General features: G+C 45.8%; 1 protein-coding gene across 2 annotated transcripts in view; it reads right to left on the bottom strand.

Moving 5' to 3' along the window:
• Window positions 1-443: 443 nt before the first annotated feature.
• BDH1 (3-hydroxybutyrate dehydrogenase 1) overlaps window positions 444-16,354 on the bottom strand; it is a 16,101-nt gene continuing 190 nt past the window's right edge. The window contains exons 1-7 of one of the 2 annotated variants that reach the window (XM_027650552.1): window positions 16,048-16,069; window positions 15,164-15,295; window positions 12,049-12,121; window positions 10,505-10,615; window positions 5,433-5,574; window positions 3,643-3,795; window positions 444-2,280 (exon numbers count right to left, since the gene is read on the bottom strand). In XM_027650552.1, the coding sequence (XP_027506353.1) occupies window positions 1,811-2,280; window positions 3,643-3,795; window positions 5,433-5,574; window positions 10,505-10,615; window positions 12,049-12,121; window positions 15,164-15,246 (1,032 nt within the window). In that variant the 5' untranslated portion in view covers window positions 15,247-15,295; window positions 16,048-16,069 and the 3' untranslated portion in view covers window positions 444-1,810. Of the gene's footprint in view, window positions 2,281-3,642; window positions 3,796-5,432; window positions 5,575-10,504; window positions 10,616-12,048; window positions 12,122-15,163; window positions 15,296-16,047; window positions 16,070-16,354 lie in introns of those variants that run through there. The other variant, XM_027650551.1, reaches the window with a different exon arrangement.

The following is a 16,354-nucleotide window of genomic DNA, read 5'->3' as shown; positions in this document are numbered from 1 at the left end:
CTGAGACTCTGGAGAAAATCAGAAAGGTCTGGAAACTGTCAAGTCTCTCCCAGGGTTTTATTTGGGATCTGTCAGTGACCTGTTCTGTGCCTGCCCTGCTGAATCACCACCACAACCCTCCCCTCTTCAGAGCTCAGTTTCCCTTCCTGATCCCTTAGGAATAATCCATAATAATGCTTTGTAATCTGCAAGAGTCTGCTACAAATGCAGGTTTAAGAGCTGCGAATACGCAGAGTCCAGGGGTTGGGCATGTCTGTCACGAGAGGCAGGACACATCTGGTACTCCTGCAGAAGTCTTGCACTATCCAGCACAGACATGCAAGACCCAAAACTGCAAATGAACCTCTGAATGCTGTGTAGGAGGAACAGGTGTGAACCTCACCACTAAAGAACATGAGCTTTCACCTTAAATATTTAAAAAATAAAGAGAGGAAGGCTCTGAATTTTGTTACCATTCATGTATACATTTATTAAGCCAAAGGAGTTTGATCATGTCATTGTATGTTACTAGAGCATGTGAGATCTTCTCTTTTTAACTTCACTAACAATGGCTTATTTAAATTACTTTTTATTTTTGACTTTCAAGCTTAAAAAAAATTTACTCTTTCTGCATTCTCCATGGAAGGCTCTTAGTTGGTTTTTTTTTTCCTTTTCTTTTCTAAAAGTACAAAACAAATATTTCTCAGACATGTAAACAACCATAATGGAAATGAAACTGCTTCTAAAGTTAACTTCACTGTTATGGACGTTCTGATAGATTTATGCCATGTTGGATGTATTTCAGCTCAGTGACTCCTTCAGTGGAAGTTATCATCACCTGCACTGCCCAGAGGTCCTGGTCGGGGTTAAGGCCCTTCTGTGCAAGGTGCTGTACAAATACTTCAGTGTAACTCTGAGGTCCCTGGTAGAAGGGCATTCACTCATGTGACTATAACCCTCTCTGATCCCCCCTGCTCCACCCTGTTCCTCACAAATTACAGGAGCTTGAATGAAACTTCTCCAGGCTAACTCTGGAGCTGATGTTCAGCTACTGTTGAAGAGAAATGTTACTGCAGGCCACTCCTGACACCTGCAGTCCTGTGTGTAAAGCTGCTTACACTCATGGGAATGCTATGAGTAAGAAACTCCTGTGGGGAAGGTCTACAGGATTGAGTCCCTGGATCATTGAACTCCTTTGCAAGAAAGTATGCAAGAAAAGCAGACTTGTTCCTTTTCTCTAATGTTTCATCAGTATAGTTCTAAGAGAGAAAGGGACGGGGTCAGTTGCTCAGTTTCAGCACCTTGAGCATTCTGAGTTCTGATCCTCAAATTAAAGAAGTCTCTGCTATGCCTTGGGCTACTGTGACCAGGCCTGGAAAAGTCAGTTGGACATTCTTTGTCATGAGGAAGCAGTGGTTTGCCATTACAGCATGGAAGGACTCTGTTTTATGGTATGAAGGCTACACCCTAGGCAGGAATTGTGAAGATTGTGTTTGGCCATCAGCAGAAATTATTCTGAAAACACTTCAGAGCAATTGCAGTTTAAATAATGATTATAACTTCATATTTGAGGTGAAAAAAGAAAGGATTATGTGAAATAAATAGCAAAGAATCATTGCCTCTGCACAAACATAACATATTCCTGCCTATGAGGCATTTCCTGCAAATTATTGCCCTTTAGGTCATGTCTGATATTTAAATGAACCCTTTAGAGCTAAAATACAGTACTCTGAAATGAGGTTAGAAAAATTTAAAAAGGACTAATGGGAAGTGTGTACAAAGCTCTCTTTAAAACCAGTTTCCCACCTGGGTAGCTTACGAGTGTGAGGCCTCAGTAGACATAGAGCCGATCTGCGATGGCAGCGGGCATGTGTGTCATGATCTGCATGCGCAGCCACCAGTAGTAATCCATGGGGTGGTAGCGGGTGTAGGGGGCGGTGGCGGTGAGGGCGTGGGCGACGCTCTCGATGACGGGCGAGGTGTCCCTGGAGCCGCTGTTGCAGTAGCTCTCCATCTTGCTGACCTGCTCATCAAAGTACTTCCTGCCATAGTCCTTGCGCACGATCTCCGGGAGCTCGTCCCACATTTTGTCGGCGATGGCTTTGATCCGCTCGGGGCTGTACAGGTTGGTGCCAGCGATGAAGTTGCCGGGCTCCACGATGCTGACCATCACTCCCTGGGGCTGCATCTCGTACCGCAGGCAGTCGGAGAAGGCTTCCACGCCGAACTTGGTGATGCAGTACGGGGAGCGGGCAGGGCTGCCCATCCGACCCATCATGCTGCTGATGTTCACCACACGACCTAGGCAGAGGTCAGGCAGAGCACAGCTGAGCTGTGGCACCTGACCCAGGGCAGACACCTGGCACACACCATCCAGCAGATTCCTGAACGTGCATCCCCCTCCTGCCCACTGCACAGCTGTGAGGGCTGCCTGGCAGACCTGCTCACGTCTCTACCTGAGCAGAGCTGTGCTATGCAATAGCCTTCAGGCAGCAGAACAAGCCCAGTGCTCGTGCTCCTTGGCTCATTATACCTGAGGGAACACATGGTGACACACAAAGCTCAGTGCTGTGGGGAACACAGAGAGGACTGGACAGAGCCAGCACGGTGGGAAACAGGATTGCTCAGCAGCAATTTGGACTAAGCCCAGACAAGAGGAAGCAGAAGCAAGGAAAGTCTCTGGCACCAAAACTGAGCTTGTTTATTTGCAAATCAAAGGCACAAAATCCAGGAGCCTGATGGTGGCTCACAGGAATGGATTGCTCCTGCACCACAAACAGGTAGAGCAGTTTAAGTCCACTGCACCTTTTTCTGTGTGAGCTTATGGCTCCAGGCACAGAGCTGGGGCTTTCTCCTTTCTAGAAGCCATCCATTTTGGCTGAGGAGAATGCTGGTAGGAAGCTGTAGTCTAGGCAGAGGTTGCAGTTCTCTGCACTTTTTGTCAGTGCTCGTTGCTAAGTTGTGTTAGAAAGACAAACCTTGCCCACAGAAGTGGGTACTCTTCCATGGAAGAAATGCTGCCCAGGCCACATCCAGCCCAGGTCTGCAGCAACATCCACAGCATTGTCAATGCCTGTGGATGCCTCCAGTGAAAAATATTCTCATTTAGTTGGGTAGTTTGCCCTAGTACAGGAAAGGTTTTGCTCCTTTATAACGAGACCCATGCAAGCTCCAGGTCTGTGTGCCTTTGCTGTACAAATCCCACCTCTCCTACATTACAGACTCCCAGAGCCAACAACTTCCCTGCAAGAAGCTTTTTATACTGCTGCTGCCCACTCTGCCAGCACTGGTACAGTTGTTTTTTATATGGTACGGAGGATTGCTCCTGGCATTTAGTACAGTTTATCACATTATGGTGAGCTGCAGCTTCTGAAGAGGTAAAAGAAGGTATGATGGATTAGATCTTGTGTGGGATGTTGCAGGAGAAGGTAGCACAGATGAGAAAGAGAAATAACTGGTTTTCAGGCCTGCTGCCTTGCTGTGTAACTCAGAGAGGTCAGGCAGTCCCTGTATATGCTGGGGGCCATGTTCTGTCTGTAAAGGTAGGGAGGTGGCCACTGGTGCAGAGAGCAGTGCAATAGCCCCTTCGGCCTCTAACACAGCAAGATGTGGCTGGATGAGGGACCTGCTACAGGGGGAGCCAGTCAGGAGGGGATCACTCACCCTTTGACCTCCGGATGAGCGGGAGGAAAGCCTTGGTGGTTCTCACAGTGCCCCACAGGTTCACTTCAGCTACCTCCATGTAGGTGTCCATGCTGGTGAACTCAACTTCCCCGAATGTGGAAATCCCAGCATTGTTAACCAGACCCCAGAGCCCTACAAGACAAAATCAAGCACCTCTGTGAGACTAATGAGAACAGGTTGGTAAAAGCTTTGCTGATAGATTATTGAATCACACAACAGAGATTTTCATTATGTCTTGTACTGATGGAAACCAGATAGAAGACAGTCCAGAGCACACTTCATTCTCCTGAGCAAATATAACCACAGCTGAGATCTGACTGTACCACCCAACACTGCAGCCACAAATACTGTGAACAAGGTTTCCTGGGAAGTTCTGAGCCAGCAAACAGAGAACCTCAGCCTTGTCTGAGCTGTTTCTTTGCCATATATTTTTCCATGGTGATTATTTAAAAGAAGCAAAATAACAGTCTCTAAAGGCAAATAATAAGAATAGGAATGACCTTGTAAGAAACAAAAGAGTAATTCTTTCAAAGTGAAATCCCTTCTGTCACCACAAGAACTAGAATGTCTGCAGTGCTGGAAAGGAGAATGTAGGCATGGGTGGGCATGGATGCCATGGCCTATCCCGTTTATTCTGCTGCAACCAAGATGGCAACAACTGAAGCTACCTACTCATTTGGCATTAAAAAGAAAGAATGAAAAGGAATTTTGAATAAAATCAACTCATTTCATAAAATATTCTAATTGTACAGGAAACATACTGAGAAAGGTCTAAGAAAGGCTTCTGTCTGCTGCCCTCAGAAGCAGCAACTTCATCCTGGCCTGGGCTTGAGAACATAGGGCTAGAAAACTTAACTTTTAAAGAAGATCCACACATAAAAATTAAATATAAAGAAAGGCAAAAGAAATAGGTTAATGCAAAATCCAAAAGTAAACATTATTGGTTGTTCTGCTTTTAAACAACCTTGTGTTGAATGTGGATTTTCTTTAGGCGAAAAATGTACTTCATCAAAGGGTGGAAAGCTTTCAGAAATGTATGAGCAATGGGGATTTTTACAGTACTGGAGCAGAATTTGTTGTTATCACCTCAGTAGAATGAAGTAGGCAGGCTAAGAAAGTCTGTTACAGCTACCCCCTGAACTCAAAATGTTTGTATCTCCAATAACATTAATGATTAGCTCAGTTGGTTAAAGAATGGTGCTAATAAAGCCAAGGCTGTGGGTTCAATCCCTGTATGGGTCATTCACTTAGGAGCTGGACTTGATGGTCCTTGTGGGTCCCTTCCAACTCAGAATATTCTGTGAACTCTATAGTGATACTCAGCTGGCTTCATGGGAAATTCTTTGGAAAACCTCTCCATTTCCTTTGCCTTTTGAAAGAGTGGGGGAGACATTTCTATTGTTAATCCCCAATCCTTGGGCACTGGGCAGGTTTTACAACATAAAGGGAGTCACAATAAACTTTAGTTCACAGGAACAAAGCACTAATCCCAGAGCCTTGAATACCACTCTGGTTTCTGCTAATGTCCCCACAGGAGCTAGTGGAGAACAAAGCAGTTTCATTTGCAGACGCTGTCTGAAGGGGGAAGCTGCTTTCTGATATAGCACAATATTCAAACAGGCCATTTGCTCTGCACGGCTGCTCCTCAAAGCTCTGTGCTCTTCAATCATGTGATCAGCTTTTGAAATATACCCTGACAATGTTCTTGGAGCCCAGGCGAGGGAGCTCCTGCCACCTCTGTGACCTCAGTGCCCATGCCACACACTCACCTTTCTCTGGGTCCTGCAGGCTGCTGTTCACGTGCTCCACTGCTCGGTCCACTTCTTTGCTGTCACAGACATTGAGCTGGACCGTTCTCATCCGATCACTCTTCATGTCGTCCAGTTCCTTGGAGCCACCCTCTCCCTTGTCCTAGAGGGGAAGAAAGTGCTGGTTTGAATCTGGCTAAAGAGCCTGTGTAGAATATCAAATGCATGGCAATCATCAAATCAAGCCAAAGACTGAGCAGGGCAGCCACAGAGTAACGAGGACAGTCCTGAGGCCCTAAGAGGAAGGGGAACAGACAGGGCTGGTCCTGCAGAACACCATTCCTCAAGCACCGTGAGCCTTCACCAAGTCAGCTGGTAGAAACTGCTTCAACCACCAAGCAGCCAGAGCTGGATCTGCCCCAGCAAGGCACCCAGCATGCACCCCCTGTCCAATACAAGCTCCTGAGGTCAGGCTATGTCCCACTGCTGCAGCAGTGGGAAAGTGGTGCCATCCTCACTTTGGCTTGGCACTGGGTAGAGCAGTTCCCCTGGTGGGGTATGGTATAAAATAGCCGGTGAGGGGCTGCACACGCACTGACAGCTCTGGAAGTGACCATCTGTGAACAGGGACTGCCTGCCCACTCTGTCCCTTCAGCTGATCTACACACATGGCTCCCACTGCCTGGAAACCTAACCTAAGCCTCCAAAGGACCACTACACTGAGAGCCTGGCCAGCCTGCCTGGTAGCAATTCCCCCTGGCATCTCATCCAGTATCTTCCTTTCTTCTCTGCCTCTCACCATGAGATTTTTCTCACTCCTATTTCCTATCTCCACTCCTTTTTTCTCCGTTCAAAACACCAGTATCACCCAGTATACACATATTCCCTCACAGCCCAGCAAGTTAACTCTAGCCAACTCCTGAGATATGTTCACACAGGCCAGAAGCTGCAGGCAACAAGGCTGCCATGCCCAGAGCTCGTCCCTTCACAGTGGTGAAGCCTGGCTGTCATGCTTCCAGGACACAGATACGGGACATTAATGAGTTTGGGACTATACCTGAATTGTTCCCATGGTTATAAGCTACTGGACTGTGCTGACCACTCCAGAGTACTTTTGTAGAGGGTGGTGAGATCTAGCTCTGAAAAAAATCAGCTTTTGGGAACATCCCTCTCTTTACTCTAAGAAGCTCCCTCAATATCATCGCTCACTAGAAATCTTTTACTCCCCAGTAACAGGCTAGACATGGAGTATTTCCCACAGGATCATCCTACCCCACTGCTCAACCCTCCAGGGAGCCTCACTGCTGCTCGCTGTGTCAGCATCGTCAGGCAAGCGTCGGAACGCTCTTCAGTCCTGACAGATAAGGAGTTTTGGATAGATAGCTTTTTGCCTCTGGCCTGGAACAGGCCAGTTCTCCATAGCAGGCCCGTTTCTTGATTACTGAATGACATCAGAGTGCTCCAAACACCTCAAGCTCAGTGCTCCCTGTCAGATGCCAGAGGCCGTTGTCTGCAGTCTGAGCCCAGGCTGCCCACACATCCCTCGAGCAAGAGTTCCCTTCAGATATCACAGGAGGATGGCCATACGTCCCTATCTCTGTGCCACCTGTCTTCCAAAAATCCTTCTCCTCGTTCCTCTCATTCCTGGGCTTATGCACTGTGCTCACAGACAGTTAACCAATGTAACTACCTGATATCTCTTCTGCCTTCTCCTCCACTCTTCCTTATTCCATTGCATACTGTTAATACCAGTTAGTGTTTATCCTTAAGAGAGGGCATCTACTGCACTCTTCCTATGGAAGTACACTGCATACAGAAAGGAGAGGCTGGAAGTCCCACGCAAAGCTTAGTGGTGATGTTATAGTGACCAAAAAGGGAGTTTTGTTCTAAGTTTGCTGCTCACTCAAAAGCACTGTGGTGCCAAAACCAGTCTATATGGAAAAGCACTGGAAAGCATACAAGTGGCATATGTGGGAATGCCAAAAGGCAATTAGCAAATGTAAGCATGCAAGTGTTTTGAAAGCAGCAGATATGGCTAAGGGGAAAAAGGAAAATAAGGCCAAGGTCCTTCTTTCCCCAGTCTCAGTTCTGTGATGTGCTACAAAATCTCTGCCTTAGAGGTCTCATAAGCTTTGCTGAGGCCTTCACAGCATCCTCTTCCTCCTCCCTTACAGGGTTGCCTCTGCAAGCCAACATCCCTCCTGCCCTCCCACCCACACATAGCTGGGTGCTTGGACAGGGACTCCTGGGGCTGGGACCCTGACCAAGAGTTGTGGGTCTGGGTTAACGCCCAGAGTCCAAGGCCATTCCCTTGGCTCTTCAGAAAGGGCAGATGGGGGGTATTAAGTCAGGTACCTGGTGACTGCCAGTCCCACAACCCCTGGGCCCATATGCAGCAATGAAAGGACCTTCTCATACTACAGCAGCAGACCAACACATCTCTGCTGTCAGCCCCAGGGCAAGAGGGCCCAGCTCTTGCTTACTGAAAAAGCACATTGCTGCCTCGTCTTCCTCCTTCCATGGCTGCTCTCTGGTGCTCATGGGCTTCAGCAGTTTGTATCTCTATCAGAGTGTCCCATGGTCTGCAACACCCTGTGGCCCTGAGCACTCCTTTGAGCCTGCAGTGGCAGGCCTGCTTCCTGCCCTGCTCAGAGAACATCTGCCTTCTCACTGCCCTGCAAGCTGCAACAAGCCTGAGCACACAAAGCAAACAGGGGCTCCACCACTCCTGACAGCTGAGACAAACACCACATATGTCCACTGGTAACAGATACTGATGGAAAAATACCTTCTTCATCTCCTGTCAGCTGGCTTCTCCAACACATTAACCAAAGAGGAAAAAATAAGACAGCTGCAGCATGGCCGCTCACTGGATCCAGTCTACCACTGTCTTTTGCCAATGAAGCATCAACACAACTCTCACATGAGTACAATTGCCACTGCAAATGTTTGGAAGTAACTGTGTGTGAAATAGCACACTATTAGCACAGATCCATCCTTGGGGTCCCCTCAGTTACGACTATAAATTCCTCTCTCATTGTTCTTTCAGTAAAATTAGTCAGGTACCCAAGATCTGACCACTCTAAGAAACCTTTCCTGATGAAGAGTCAGCACTGTACATACTTAAGGACATGATGTTCCTAAGAGCAGTGCATACCCTGAGGACACGACGGCTCCCCAAGCTGCACTATGCTTCTGATGGGCAGGTGTGCTGACAAAAACAAACCCATGAAAATAACACTGAAGTTTCACAGTCATTTCCTCTATGTCAGGGCTAGGTCAAATATACCCAAGCAAAAGATGATGCTTCTTACTTCTACCTCCACTTCCATCTAGCATCTAAAAACACACTAAGCTTTTTCTGCCACGAAAATCAGCACCAGCAATTATCACTCTCTGATGAGAATTCTGCTTATGGTTTTGCTAGTGAAACCTGTGGCACAATGAGAAATCAGTTCAATCTTCTGAGTTGTTTTTGTTCTACAGAAAGTGTATGGCCTAAAGACATGCAGGAGGCCGAGCAGTTAGCTAAAGAGCTTTGGTATTTTCCAGTGTTTGTCTGATGACAGCTGCTGTTACCAGTCTTGCCACAGCCACGAAGATTTTGAAACATGGGATGGAAATCCAGCTAAAGAAGCAAGATTTAATTAGAGTGAACCTGCAGAGCTTTCTGCTGATTTTTTTTTGGAGGAAGTAAATATTGATCAAAGCCTAAAAGACTTAAGGCATGCTGCTGCATGTCAGTTTATGGTAAAATTGTGAGAGGTCAAGATTTTCCACTAACATGCATTCAATAGAGTACTGAAGACAGCAAAACGGAAGGGAAATTTCAGCGACAGACGGACATGCCCACTGAAAACTGGGTCTTTCTATCAGTTCAGACAGAGGAAGTGAAACTCAGAAGTAACTTTGCAACTCTGAAACTTTTGGCTCCTGCCAATGTACTGAACTGTGTTTTTAAAGTATGCTGTGTTCTTATATTCTCTAATGTTGATCTTCAGTTACAAAATAGCTATCAAAAAAGTACTCATCTAACCTTTCTCTTGATCCCTTTTGAAAGGCAGTTTGTAACAGTGTCTGTTCTGCTGTAACGCCTGCAGAGGGAGCCCAGCTAACAAAGAAATCCTTGACCCAACGCTGAGACACCACAAGGCACGGAGCTATGGAGACAAACGCTTCTCTTTTGAAAAAATGCAGTAGAAATAAACTACTAATTTAAGCAAAACTTAGGAATAATGGAAAAAAATTAATAGTAGAAATAATACTGATAACATCAAAGAATACCTGGCAAATTCTCTTTAAATAATATCACTACTGAAGATACATTTATGGTGATGAGTGAGCTAAAAGATTAGATCAAAATAACTGACCCACCCCAGGATATCCTGAGGAGTAAGTTTGTTTCTGTTGGGAAATAGCCATGCAGCTAAAGAAAGCACAGTGCTTCACAAGGAGAGAGAGGCTAAAGCTCTCTCCTGTTCTCTATGACCAGGTATCTCTGATGGCCACACAGAGCAGAGCATATCACTCCTGCAGAGCATATCAAGGCTACATCACTAATCTGTTTGAAGCCAGATTCTGCTCTCATTTGCACTAGTGGGACTGACCTACACAATGATTTCAGAGACCCTCAAGACACACCAAGGCATGGCTGTACTCACGAATGTAGAAAAATACGCTCATACCACATGCCATAAAATCACTGGTGGCTTGGTGTACGTCACAATTATTCAAAATAAACCCTGCATAACTATGTATGGTCTGAGAGCAGGGTCAGTGATCCAGACTCAACCTGACCCCCAAATTTGCTTATGGATAAGCCTACAAAGTTAGATTTGGGGTTCCAGTTCATCTGACATGGAATAGACCACAATGTTGTGATTTAAATAAGAACCTCCCTAGATACTGTTCAGTCCTGGTTCTGGTCTAGGCCAGGTTTTGCTCTCTGAAATTCAAGCAGTCGTGTCTTTTTGGCTATCACCCATCCTCCCTCTCCTAGGTAGAAAGCTGTGCAGAGAGGAGAAGGAAGACTGGGTTTGCTATGTGTTGGTGCACGTGCCACAGGTGAAGAACACAGTTTTTGTTTTCCCTACCTTTTGCAGGCAGCCAGCGTAAATAATAAAGCCTTTTTCATGGAGGTGCTTGGCCAAGGCAAATCCAAATCCTGAGTCACAGCCTGTTATAAGCACAGCTCTGCTGCCAATCTGCAAAGCAAAACAGAACAAAACACACTGGAATTATCTGAAATCGGTGATTTGCAGTTCACAGAACAAATCATGTCCTTGGCCAGGAGCAGCCTGTTCCAGGGATGTTCTCTACACTCTTTGCCAGCTACTGCCACCCAGTGCCTCCTGAAGACAAGAAACGAAGGTTTCATACTGAGTTCACTCCAGTGAGGCAGGATCACTGTCCTCCCAACACAAAGAGGAGTTTGGCACCTCTGGCAAGAGGCTCCCAAAGCAAACAGATCAAGCAAACCGCCATTCTCTGGCAGTTCACATCCATCTTGAAATCTGAAAGTAAACCAAAGAGTTCCCAAGACATGTTTTTCCTTCTTCAGGACTTGTTTCTGTATGTTTAAAGTATCCCATGCAGGCCACAGGAAATGGAGAAAATTTGACTGAAGAAAGGATATGGATTAATCTTACTGACTGCTCACTCATCTTTCTCTCTGTAGCACATGAACCCTCTAGTGCTGGGTTTTAAAAGCTAAGCAGAATCAAGTGGGGTTAATATTTAAAATTAAGACCAGTTGGTCATCAGTCTTTTTGTTTGGTTGGGGGTTTTTTGCCTTCTTATTTTTCCAACTTACAATTTAAATAGAAGTATACCTCATTCCTTCTCCAAACTCCTTCTTCTAACCCAAAGAGAGGCAGCAGTTAAGTGACATGCTAAAAATTGCATGGTGAATCAGACAGTCCAACAGCAACATTTGCACATCCAACAAAGTGGATGGGATTAGGTGATAATTACTTGAAATTCATTCCAACTCATCTCTTTTAACAAACTATAAATTTGGCTTTCCCCAGCATACACAAGGACCAATCAGGGTCACACTGGAAGCCCAGTAGTGATGCAAGGATCATATCTGAGTTCCTCTGAGACTCTGTTCCAGAGTTATGGAGCAAGTTGTGCATGTTCTAGCACCGCTACAGTGCTGAGTTCTGTGCCACAAGACAGGCAAGAGAGCAAAACACTCCCTTTCCTTTTGTCTGGCACTGTTCCTGGCAAGTCAGCACCTTCAGGGAGAGGGCTGTTAAAGGGGGCCACTCTCCAGATCAAGTGGTGAGGACACACCAATTTATTTACATCTCTTTAGACAACCATACCCCAGAAAGAGTGCTTTATTAAGAACCTGTCATGCAAATTCCCTCCACTCTAAGGTGGAAGATTTCATCTGCTGAGTGAGTTCCAAAAATAGAAAAAGCCCACTCGTATGATTGTTTATTTCCATCCTTAGCAGCATGTACCGTGCTACGTCAATGGAAGCTGTGATAGGAAAGAATGTGGAGTATGTTGGAGGTCCAGCTTGGAGTGTCTCTGGCAAATCAGAAAGACAGATTTGGTCACTAGGCTTCAGGGATTTTAAAATCTCAGCTCAGCAGAACAAATTCTTGGAAGTCAAACTCACACTCACCTGATCGACTTCACTTGCATAAGAGCGGCTGCCACATGGGGACAAGAGAGGGAGGAAAAATTTCTGCACAGGCCTGTTAAAAAAACCCAAACCAACAGAACAATCAGGCATGGGATATCTTGTTCATACCTTGCTGCTGTAACATACACACGAAAAGGAATGTATGCTGCCTACACACATGATGTTGGCAGTCCTTTGAGAAGACAGAATCCAGTTCTCTTTAGTCTGAGCCTGTGTGTTTCCTACAGTATGAAACATTTGTTTCTCCAAAGACCTTGATGCTATTTCCAGCTGCAAGAGCTGTCTGGGTATTATGAAGAATTCTAAAATAGCTCCTGGTCTGAAGGCACAGAGTTGCTTCCACCCACAAAATGGGCAGTGCAATGTTTGCATTTTCAACAGCAGCAACACTCTCACTTAAGGGTTGCGTGAAGTTGGGATGTGAGAAGTCTTTCACTTGTTTGATGAAAGTATTCTGCTGTGGTTTTGTCTCTGATACCCAGCCTGAGGTTGAATTTCCTTGGATATATCTCACTGCTTTTACACACAGTTCCACCATTCTGTCATCCTGGATGACACTTCTGCAGTGTCTACCCATTAGATACTCTTAGATTTTATATCCCCTCTTCGCAAGTGTTTAAGCTAAGAGACATCTCTGAGCAATACCTGCCACGCAGATGTGAAGCTCCTCCGCACAGTACGTCTGACTCCCAGGAAGATAAAACGTGTTCACAAAGACAGACCAGAGCAAAGCAACAATGCCTTCCAAGGAGTGAGATTCTATTTAGAAAAGCTATGTTACCAGTAGCATCACTCTGTCTTAGGTCTTGCCATCATTCATCAAAACTGGGCTTGGACAACACACCAGAGTGACTCCAAGCTCTGTCTTTGCCAGCCACCTCTCTGGACTTTATCAGCTGTTTCATTTCTGCTTCAGGCACTGACGTTGCCCTCCTGGAGCCTTCTGGCCTTCCCTTAAACTTGCTGTACTTCATCTACCCCCAGCTCCTCTAACAGCATCTATCCTTCAGCAGAGCTTATCCTGCAGGCTGCTTTTCTGTCTTCTAAGTGAATTTGCATAATCATTCACAATTATCTCCAGCTCAGACATCACAGGTGCTCCCAGGGTGACCTGTGCTACGCTGCACAGCAGCTTGCAGACACACTGGCTTCTGAGCCACATCTTGGGAAAACAAGGCTAGAAAAAGGATCTGTGATGGCAGCAGCCTTGAACCAGATGGAAAAGGAGCTGGTTTACATTCAGGCAATGATGTCCACTCCTGTTCCCTCCTGGAACAGTTTAGCCCGTTTTCTAACTTAGTGTCACAAGCCAAATCTTGAAATAGTTACAGCCAATTTAATTGCTGCAAATGTCAGTCCCCAGGCAAAGTATGTGCTAACATCACTGACCTGCAATCCTGGACTGGAACTTTTACCTCAACAATAAGCTTCTTAGTGTGTCCTAAAGTGCCCAGGAATGTTCATAACATTTCTTTTAGTTGTGTGAACTTGTTTATTATTTTTCAGAGTCAGGTCTGGTCTTGTTATTTCACTGCAGAGCACTGATTTTCTGCACTCAATTCACAATAATCTGTAGAGAATGACTACTACATTTATTGACATTCTGCCTACCTTGAACCTGAAGGCAAGGGTAAAAAGTGGATGTTGGCTGCTGATCAACAGGAACGTCATCAGCAGGAACGTCATCAGCAGAAACAGCCACGAAGCATGTGAGCCCCCACACTGTACAGGAACGTACCAGGAGCCATTTTTGTCACTCTGCATAACTGAGTTCTAGAGATCACAACTGAGACTTTCAGAATACACAGGTGGTCCTCAGATTGAATCTGTGCTTGTAACCATGCACTGGCTTTTGTTCAGTTCCACCAAAAAAAGGGAGCTTGAAGAGTCAGGTATATAAATCCTGCCTCAATGCATTAAGACACTGGTTTAGTGACAGCACTGCCTTTCAGATGAACAGCTGGATTTTCATTTCAGGTTTAGCAGCTTGTGGGGACTTGCAAATGCAACACATTTTTGCCCTGAGTACAAGACGCACAAAGCACAAATACACAATACGCAAAACAGAAGGAAGAAAAAAAAATATGCTGAAAATTCTTTTCTCAAGTTAATAAAACATTAATTCGTATTTTAAAGGCCACAGCAGATTCTTGCTGGTGAGCTTTGGCGTGTGTGGAGCAAATAGGAGATAAAAGTCTGTTTGCATAGGAAATCTCTAACAGCTTAGCTATTTACAACACCCTGTTACCAGAGCCACCCTTGACCCTGATGGTGCTGGACAACCCTATCAATAGCAGTAGAACAACACTGGAGGTGGCAGTTCCTGTTTAGCAGGCCATAAGCCACTTTTAAATGGCTTATGTACAATTAGTGGTACACACACCACTGTTTGGGAATTCCGCTCTAAAACAAAGCCAGGGAAAGCACTGAACTTCCCCTGGATTTGGACTAGTAGGGTTCCAATCATATAGCAATTTAAACACTGGGGTTTTCTTTCAGAACCAGAAATTACAATTAGATAGCCAATTTTCTGCATATTCAGAAAAAAACAGCTTCATTACTCAGCCCACCTCAATTTCTCACTAAAACCTCCCCTCTTAACTTTCTCATTTAATGTGATTCACTGCCTCTTTAATGAAGTCACAGAAACATATGGCAGTTTCTTGCACTGCAGCAAGGCCTACTTGCTGATATTCAAGAATAAATCCTTGCTGGATACTTAATTAATACTCTACTTCACACCTTTTTCACTGCAGTGTGGGAAAAAAAACACATGTTGTCAAACCCTCCTTGCATATCGAGTCCATCTCCTCTGTGCTCAGATCGGTGACTGAGCACTGGCACAGGTTGCCTGGGCAGGTTGTGGAATATCCACTCCTGCAGATACTCAAAAGCCAACTGGACACAATTCTGGGCAACCAGCTCTAAGAGGCCCTGCTTGAGCAGGGGGGTTGGACCACGTGACCTTCAGAGTTCCTTTCCAACCTCAATTACCTTGTGGCTCTGAAAATAAACTGCCCCACTGAAAACAAATGAGTCTTTAGTGTGTGCTTTACTCAAGATCTCATGGATGCTTGTCCACCAAGTTACTTACCTAAAGCCACTCCCTGGGTCCTTGAAATTAAGGGCTTTCCCAGAAAAGTTTAGGAGAGGCCGGGACAGCTTGGTAGCCAACATCCTTTCAATTAATGCACTCTACCAACAGCAAGACTGTTCTTCCTTAGCTCTGCAACAGAAGATAGCACCTCTGTTTTAGTTGCTCAATTATTTTGTAAGACATGCTGACTCCATGTACTTCAACAAGAAAATAAAGTCCAAAGGAACTCATCTTTTCCCCTTGCAGTTCCTCATGCTGAGATAAACAGCTCAACCTTGAACCACTTCAAGATGCTTTTAAATAAGGAAAAGCATTATAAGTAAAGTAGCAAGCAGGGAGGCATCTAAACAAAATGTGAATTTCTCCTTTAATGCATCTTTAACTGTATTCTCTGAAATACGTAAAAATTAAGGTACTTACATGGAATGTATTATTCAAGTGAGCTATATGAACTAATTTTAAACTAAAATATAGCTTCAAGTCACAGGTGATGTCATGTTACATATTTCCAAAGGAATCCTTGGGCTTTACAGTTAAAAATATGTTTCTTTGCAATTAAGTAGCTGGTGACACTGGACTAAGCACAGGGAACCACCATTAAACTCATTACAGGGTGAAAACAGCGAAAGAACAAGACTTAGTTATGGAAAGTCAATTTCAATCACATTTGTCTTGGATGACACTGATCCAGGGCACAAAAAAAAACCCAAACCAAAACAAAAACATTTCCCCAGCTTAACGCACAGCCTCCTTTATTGAAGCTGAGAAACGGGATCTAATTGTTAGGGCTTGTTTGCATCTCTGCCGAAGGCTGGGCCGCCGCCGCGGCAGCTCCGGGGCCTGCTGGGAGCCAGGCCCGGGCTGATAAACAGCGGGATTACCGCAAAAACAGCAGCGGTGGGCACCGAGCTGCACAGGGAGGGAGCGGTGCGGGCTCAGGAGGACACGCTGGCTCGGTTAATCCTCAGAAATCCCGGTGGTTCGATCAAATTCTGGAGCTCGGCTGGTGCCCCGCGGCTTTTTGCGAGGAGGTTTGCAGGGAGCGGGCGAGGCGCGGGGTCCCCGCGGGCCCCCCAGCCCGGCCCAGCCCCTCTCCGGGGCGCGGCTGCCGCGGCCCCGAAGGCGGCCGAGGGACCGAGGGGGCGCGGCCCGGCCCGCGTGGGGCGCTGCGGGCGGGGGCCGCGCTGG

The sequence above is a fragment of the Corapipo altera genome, unplaced genomic scaffold (assembly GCF_003945725.1).
Source record: "Corapipo altera isolate COAL_440 unplaced genomic scaffold, ASM394572v1 54, whole genome shotgun sequence".
Classification (NCBI taxonomy): Eukaryota; Metazoa; Chordata; class Aves; order Passeriformes; family Pipridae; genus Corapipo; species Corapipo altera.
This window is presented reverse-complemented; position numbering and strand designations above follow the sequence as displayed.